The 8,063-nt window shown below is 26.2% G+C and overlaps 1 protein-coding gene across 3 annotated transcripts; it reads left to right on the top strand.

The window, feature by feature from the left end:
* The first annotated feature begins 353 nt into the window (after positions 1–353).
* On the top strand, positions 354–6,197 carry LOC127242259 (MADS-box transcription factor 23-like). 3 transcript variants are annotated; one of them, XM_051261731.1, is made up of 8 exons: positions 354–451; positions 519–721; positions 1,400–1,478; positions 3,327–3,388; positions 3,669–3,768; positions 4,883–4,924; positions 5,007–5,090; positions 5,802–6,197. In XM_051261731.1, exons 2-8 carry the CDS (start codon positions 540–542, stop codon positions 6,012–6,014), a joined length of 762 nt encoding a protein of 253 aa, XP_051117688.1. In that variant the 5' UTR covers positions 354–451; positions 519–539; the 3' UTR covers positions 6,015–6,197. The 3 variants fall into 3 exon arrangements, with proteins under 3 accessions (XP_051117688.1, XP_051117689.1, XP_051117690.1); XM_051261732.1 differs by having other exon boundaries at positions 366–451; positions 540–721; XM_051261733.1 differs by lacking the exons at positions 354–451; positions 4,883–4,924 and having other exon boundaries at positions 458–721.
* Positions 6,198–8,063: the final 1,866 nt, after the last annotated feature.

The following is an 8,063-nucleotide window of genomic DNA, read 5'->3' as shown; positions in this document are numbered from 1 at the left end:
TAAAATTAATTTCAAACTACAACCAAACAAACATTGTAAATTAACTTTTTTATAACAATATATAGACACAATTAATATAATTGTCTTTTCTATATTTAATATGCCAAAATATAATATTATGTGCATACATGTGTATATCAAGCACTACTATTTTAGTTTTATTGGTAACATGGTTGTCATGCTAATTGAAATGATAGTTAAAATTTTAGTAAGATAATCACATCATCGCACAAAGTATGTACTGATAAATTAATCCTCGAGCTCTTCAACATTGAAACCTTTTCATTTATCTTTTCAAAAGATTAAATATTGTATATTAATAATTTATCTTAAACAACTAAAATTAGCTATAAAGAAAAGCTTGACTTTGAAACCAATGCCCTCTTTCATACAATTATCCCTTCGATCCATCGAGTTGAAGCTATAAGTCTCCATTTTCAAGATCAAAGAGGTAAACCTAATCTCCAATTTTGTGTATTGTAATTTTTTCAGAAATTTCTACATTTTTTTTTTATTAGTGGAAACCCTAATTCTTGGAGATGGGAAGAGGAAAAATTCCTATCCGGAGAATCGACAACTCAACGAGCAGACAAGTGACATTCTCAAAGAGGCGAAATGGGCTTCTCAAGAAGGCCAAGGAGCTCGCGATTCTCTGCGACGCTGAAGTCGGTGTCATCATATTTTCGAGCACTGGGAAGCTCTATGAACTGTCTAACACCAGGTTTGAATCAACAATATATTCAAGATCTATTGATTCATTTTTTCTATCTATATTGATAATTAGCAATAATTATACTGTTATATTTGTTGGACCTACTGCTGTCGAATCACCCTAAACCTTAGAGGAATTAAAATGGTTTGATTTATGATTCAAACAAATAATTACCCAAATTTAAAGTTATTTATCCTCAGAATGGGTTGAATATATACTTCACCATAAGTAGTTTTAGTTACAGATCTACAAACTAACCAAAAATAGAAAATTGAATGGAATTTTTTGTTAGAGATTTGATTTTGGTTTCCTTTTGAACTCATGAATATGCTTTTTGTACAATGTTTATTTTTATTTTTTATTTTTTTTGCATTTTTTCCATCTCTTTTATTTCATGCTAAACTTTGATATATATGCTAATAATATATTTTATAAAGAATGAATACATACAATTAAAATATTTTGTTAGGCAAAATAATTCAACCATATACCTCACTAATAATTCTTCTAATTATCAAGCTTAATTATTTTCTTACTGCCCTTTATTGAAAACCAAAGCAATTGTTATTTTACTTTGAACATTAGCAACTTGGAAAGAGATTCGATGAACTTTGAAATAGGATAAATGCATAAATTTTGTCGTCTTTGCGAATTTATAATACTTATTCATAATTAAATCAATTTCAGCATGAACTCCATTATTGATCGATATAGCAAGGTAAAAGAGGAGCAATATCAACTAATTAATCCACCCTCGGAGGCTAAGGTAAGTTTTAATATTTATGGGTGTGTGAGTATTTGTTTTTGTTGTTTTTATATAGAATATAGTTATTTTGTTTTCAAGAACAATAATCATATTATAATTAAAAAATTTTGTGATATAATAATAACGCTCATAACCATAATCCCCTTGCTAATACATGTTTATATGAATATTTAAAGCTTCAATTAAATTACATGGATGTGAATTGCCATTTCAAAGAATAATAGAACCTTGTATAAATATATATATATATTATAGTTTAAATAAACAATGAATGTATTCAAAATATCACATCATATAACTATATATTCAAATTCAATTTTTTACTATTCAAATCCTAGCCCAAAATTTAAATCCATAAACAAACACACCGTTAGTATTTTTTTAATGGACATAGTTTATCTCAAATATTATCCAAAAGAATATAATATATGATATTCATTATATACACTAACAATAAAAATCAACATATAAAAATGCATTAAACATCATTTTCTATAGTATATTACAATTCTTTATTTCACTATCTTACAACAAAAATATCTAAAACTATAAATACTAAGCAAACACACATAATAATTTTCTTCAAACATGTGATTTTTGCTGAACTTAAATTTTCCTTCATTAACGAACCAATATTAGGGATTGATGTTTGATATATTTACGACATTAGTTCGCTATTTAGTACACGATTGGATATATGAATGTGTACTAAAATAATATTTGAAAATAAAAATAAAAATAATAAAAAATTCAATAATAATGTATTTTGAAATGACCAACAAATTTTCGTTGCGTGCGTAACACGGACCTTCCCACTAGTGTGTGTGTATATATATATATATAACCACGCGATACTTCTAGTTCTTTGATATTTTTATTTTATACATTTAATTTTGATATTTTTAAGGTGAGTAATTGTTTTGTGTCATGCTTTATATGAAAAATTCATATTAAATAATGCTTTTTAGGTACAAAATATATAGTGAAAACCAGTTTGAAAACACAAAGGAATAAACTTTCAACTAATATTATTTTATTATATAGTATATTTTAGGTATAAATGTATTTTTAAGTATGTGGTACTATTATCATTTTAGTTCATGGAGTAAAATTTGTATAGAAATAATTCTTTATCTAATATGTAGTTACTAAACAGATCATTTTGTATTCAAATATTATCATATATATATATATTGTAATGACATATTCAGAATTTACATGAAGTAGCGGCGTGACAATCAGTTTATATTACCAAAGTTTTGTGTGAATTTAATCTTTAAACAAATATAAGCATATGCATATACGTGTGTGTTAATAAATATACAAAATAGATTTATATTAATATTTGGTATTAGAAATTATCACGTGACTAGTCTATATTAGTTCCAAATGTGTTATGTCAATACATGTGATAATATTCCAATATCATTGGATTTTTTTAGCGACTACGTATTACATATACGTTTATTTCTGTATACGTTTTACTCAAATGATCAAAATGAATGCTATATACTTGACTAAAAATGCATTCACATCTTTATTTAATTGCATTTTAAGTAAATATGTGATGTTAGTGTATATATGAATCCCTACTATCTTCTTGAATTTAGCTTTTTTAGTATCTTCTCTATATGAGGCATAATTTTCGATAGAGTAGTATATATATAGTTAGAATTGATATTATCATTCAAAAATTGAAGTGAATTTATACTTTGCTTATTGTTTTCATAATTTTTCTATCTCAAATTGGTAAAAGAAAAGCATAATAAAATTATATCTATGTAAATAAATATATATATATATATATATATGTATATGTGTTTGATATATACATATAAATTATTGTAGTTTTGGCAAAGGGAGGCAGCAAGTTTAAGGCAACAAATACAAGAATTGCAAGAAAGTCATAGGTTAAGTAAATTCTTTCTTTTATGCATCATCACATACATCTAACTTTTATATACAAATAGTTATTGCACTAGATTTGGGATTTACGCGATGTGCATTCCGAGAATAGTGAATGCAATTTCTTACATTATAATAGAAAAACAAAACTTTATATGTAAACTTTATAGGTTATCTTTTGGATTTCATGAAAATTAAAATTTGACCGATTATATTGTTTTGATGAAAGTTTCTTCTGTTGGATCCTCTGACCGGTTTCTTCTTGCATTGTTTATAAAACTCCAGAAAATTGATGGGAGAAGAACTCTATGGGCTGACTGTTGGAGATCTCGAGGGACTAGAGAATCAACTGCAAACTAGTCTACACAATGTTCGACTGAAAAAGGTTCGATCGATCTTTTCAACTATTTAGTGTTTCTTTAAAGTTGCATTTGGTTTGATCTTTTAGAATAGTAAAAATTTTAATTTAGATAATGTTAGATGTGATATAAATATATAATGTAATATTTTAAATAGAAAAAAATAATCTTTTGCATTATATATTAAATAAAGAATATGTATTTGATTTGTTATTTTAAAAAATGAAAAATAGTGCAAAATCACATCTAACGTCAAGGAAAGAGAAAAAGAGAAGAAGAGAGAGAGAGAGAGAGAGAGAATTATAGGTTAAAATTTTGATTTGAATGATAGTTTAATAAGATGGTTTAAGAAGAAACAATAAAAAATAAACCCAAAGGTTTTGTGGTAAGTTTGTGAGTTGGATTTGAGGTTTTATAAGTAAAATTTTGAATTAAAATAATATTCATACAATCTGTTAAAAATAAAATTTTATTTTAATATAATATAATATAAAAGTTAAAAAATAAAAAATAAATAGTTGTTTTGATATTTTTTTTTTGGTTAAAAGTATACATAAATGTTAAAAATCAAATGTTCAAATCCTACAACCAAACATTGTACTTTGATACTACTTGTGAAATAGTATTTAATATGATTTTTCTGCCATTATAGAATAACTAATGAATTATATATAGATATATGTGGAGGTGGAGAGGACCCCCTCTAGTGTGAGAGAGATTTTGCCCCATCCTTAGAGTGACAATCTCAAATTTGCAAGGTGGATTGGATAATTCATCATGCAAAAATAACAAAATTGCTATATTTTACTACTTTTGCAAGATGGATTGGAGATGGTCTAAAGAATTTATCCATTACCCTATGTATTTAAGACTAACCCCTACACTAACAATATATAGACAATACTTCTTATTAGATCAGGAATGTATGTTTTTTGGGGTTGGATTAGAATGGTTGGATTATAATTTTGTATTTAAATAAAATTTGATATAATATCTTATTAGAAAAAATATGACATACTCAGAGTACAAGTAAAATTTGAAAAGGAAAAAAAATCAAGAAACACAAACTTGTGAACTTTGGATAACAGCAACAACTAAATTAAATTGTAACAGCAGACAAGTATTGTTCTTGCTTGACAGGAAAATAAGTTCACTGAAGAAATTCAAGAGCTTAGTAGAAAGGTAACTAAAACACGAATCATGTATTGCATCAAAAGCACATTGAGTTATATATATATATGTATATATCTATCTATCTTTTCAGGGGAATTTTATCAATCAGGAGAATGCTGAGCTCATCAAGAAGATCAATCTGATGGAACAAGAAAACATGGATTTGTATAGAAAGGTATTCACTAATCATTACATGGAGGGAAGATCACACACATGCACTAGTCGAAAATTTACAATAAGCATCAAAAATAGATTTGAATATTAAATACAAGACAATAAATAACATAGAGTTTACATTTGATAGCTACCCTAGGGAGAAGCTTGTTGCTGTTTGAATGGATTTTGATTTTCCGAGCTCAACTAAGTTGTTTTAAAATATATACTACCTGCATCCAGTTCTAAATGTCTCATTTACTTTTTGTGTGTTAATGAATATTAATTATTATATGTACAAATTAAGAAAAAATTACAAAAATACTTCAATTAGTGTCTTATAATATTAATAGAAGGACATTTATACAAAAACTTATACAGATATAAGGTTATTTTTAATGTTAAATACAATGACGCAAAATATAAATGTGACTTTGATAGCGGACGGAAATATATATATTTTTTATATAAAGTATAAACAATTGTGACAATATTATAAATAATAATATTTTTATTGAATTTTAATTTTTTGTTGAGAAAATAGAATATATATTCTTGTCTGTAGTTGCCTCAAAATTTTTGTTATATTCTTTCTTTTCCAGTTCAATTTTCAAATCTACATTTCAAGAAATTATTCACTTTTTGATATTCTATATATATTTAGACATCCATTAGCTAATTATTATTATTATTATTATGACTAATTTTTGTGTATGGTGATGTTATTGTGGAGGCTTATGGTGGAATGATGAGGGACATAATAAGTGCACCAAATGGGGTAGCAGCAGCAGATGAAGATGTTTCATCTTCTACTACATTTGGTTTGAACATAAACAGCAGTAGAAGCAGCCACAGGGATTTATTATTGCAAGGATCACCTACTCGACTTCAGTTGAGCCCTCCTGCACCTCATCTCCAAGCCCCACAACCTGCAGCTGATCAATAATAATATCATTGATATACATATATATATATATATATAGAGAGAGAGAGAGAGAGAGAGGCCACATCATCTCTATCTACACATCTAAACACACATACGTATAAATGATATGATGATGATTGATCGAATTGTTCATCGACACTATTAATTGTGTTTCAATATATCTCAACGAATATGTTAAAATATATTTAGAAGCAATATATTATATTTATGGTAGTTATCTTATTTAAAAGATTCGTAGGATTCTTACCTTATTTAGACGATTTATATATCACTATATCTAACCGAATCAATTGCTGGGAAGGTAATTCTGAACTCTTTAGGATACCATCTTCTCATTGTGAATTCTCTAATGAAATAAATAAATAAAAATGCAAGTCCTTTTCTTGCTAAACAAGTGTTTAAGATCTATTTGAGCTTTGCGGTCTCCTCTTGTATTATAATAGTTATTTGTAATATACATCCTTTGTATGTGTGGATAACTCTAGCAAGTTTCTTCTACTCCACCATTATCACTACAAAAAAATAGTATATTTGTAACGGAATTCCATTCCTAAAGTTCACGTAGCTAACGTAATTCCATCTCAAATTCCGTCTCTAATATCATTAGTAACGGAAAAAGTGGATTTAACAACGAAAAAATCTTGTTACAAAATTGATATTTTTTTTAGTGTATAGTGTTAATAATTTAAGAAAATGAAACGATATTACAATCACATACAATGTTTCTTGAACCTCTTAACCGATGAGGATATATATCGCTACAAGAGATCCGAAATGGCTCAACTGTTGATTTACGGTCTTAAGATAATCATGTAACAATTGAAATGATCCTTAAACCGCACTTGAATGAATGTTGCTAATATACCGCATATGCTATTAGACAATATAATAGTAGCTTCTTGTAATTGATTTGAACATATTGTTTAGATATTTTAAATATTAAATTTTAGATTTAGATTTATTTTTGGTCTTATTTATAGATTAGATTACTATTAGATTACTTAGATTTGAATGTATCGAGTCTGTTTTATATTGCCTATATATATCCGTTGTTTTGATCACTACAAAAAATTAGTATATTTGTAACGGAATTCCGTTCCCGAAGTTCACGTAGCTAACGTAATTCCATCTCTAATTCCGTCTCTAATATCATTAGTAACAAAAAAAGTGAATTTAGGAACGAAAAAATCTCGTTACAAAATTGATAATTTCTTGTAGTGGATGATCAATACATTGCAATTTTTTAGTTTCCAAAAAATAATTTCAAATGGTATTAAAAGTTAAATCATTTGTGCCTGTCAACTTGCACTATTCGAAGTATAACTAAAAAAATTTCAATTCATATTAATGAAAAAAAGAATAAAAAGATGAATTTGTTATAAATTTTCTATCTTATATTTTTTTAAAGATTTAATGACATATCTGACATTTTACCTTCGTATATTTAGTTTAATATTTATAAATATTGAATTTAAACTTCTGCATTTGCAAGCAGCAGTACATACTCTCTAATTGTGTTTTAGACTGACTTTATCTATACTATCATATAGTAAATAGTGTGCTATATGAAATATCATAATATGTTTTTAAGATATTATGCAAAAAAAAAAAAAAAAAGAAAAAAAAAAGGGGATTTTATGCTGTAAAAAAATACTTACATTGAAATTTTAAAGGTCATGTGTATTAAAATTGATTATTTAGATTGTGTTTTATACAGACTTCAAATATGATTTTATTTTTTAGATTTATGAATGAGCTATATATAATAAACGCTTATATGTTGTTCCGATTATTCTTTAACAAGCCCTATGAATTTTTTTGAATTGAATTGCAATTTAGAGACCATAAAAAAAAAAAAAAATGGAAATTGATGTTTCGATCAATTATTGGATGCTATATTTATATAAATTTAATGTTTGATGTTTTATAAAGATCTCACAATTATTCATATTACGATTCATTAAATCTAAATGGATTTTGCCCTTCTAGCTATGATGTATGAGGTTTCCTTCCAAGAGTATCAATAAGTTTAGTTATGAACAACTCATA

The sequence above is a fragment of the Andrographis paniculata genome, unplaced genomic scaffold (genome assembly GCF_009805555.1).
Source record: "Andrographis paniculata isolate CXL003 unplaced genomic scaffold, ASM980555v1 Contig86END, whole genome shotgun sequence".
NCBI classification, from domain to species: Eukaryota; Viridiplantae; Streptophyta; class Magnoliopsida; order Lamiales; family Acanthaceae; genus Andrographis; species Andrographis paniculata.
The sequence above is the reverse complement of the archived record's forward strand: the minus strand, read 5'-3'. Positions and strand labels throughout refer to the sequence as shown.

Excerpts from the sequence above, each read along its gene's own strand:
- LOC127242259 (XM_051261731.1), top strand. The coding sequence starts at position 540 with ATGGGAAGAGGAAAAATTCCTATCCGGAGAATCGACAACTCAACGAGC. Across the intron at positions 3,769-4,882 it reads ACAATGTTCGACTGAAAAAG|GAAAATAAGTTCACTGAAGA; the intron begins GTTCGATCGATC and ends CTTGCTTGACAG. Across the intron at positions 5,091-5,801 it reads ACATGGATTTGTATAGAAAG|GCTTATGGTGGAATGATGAG; the intron begins GTATTCACTAAT and ends GTTATTGTGGAG.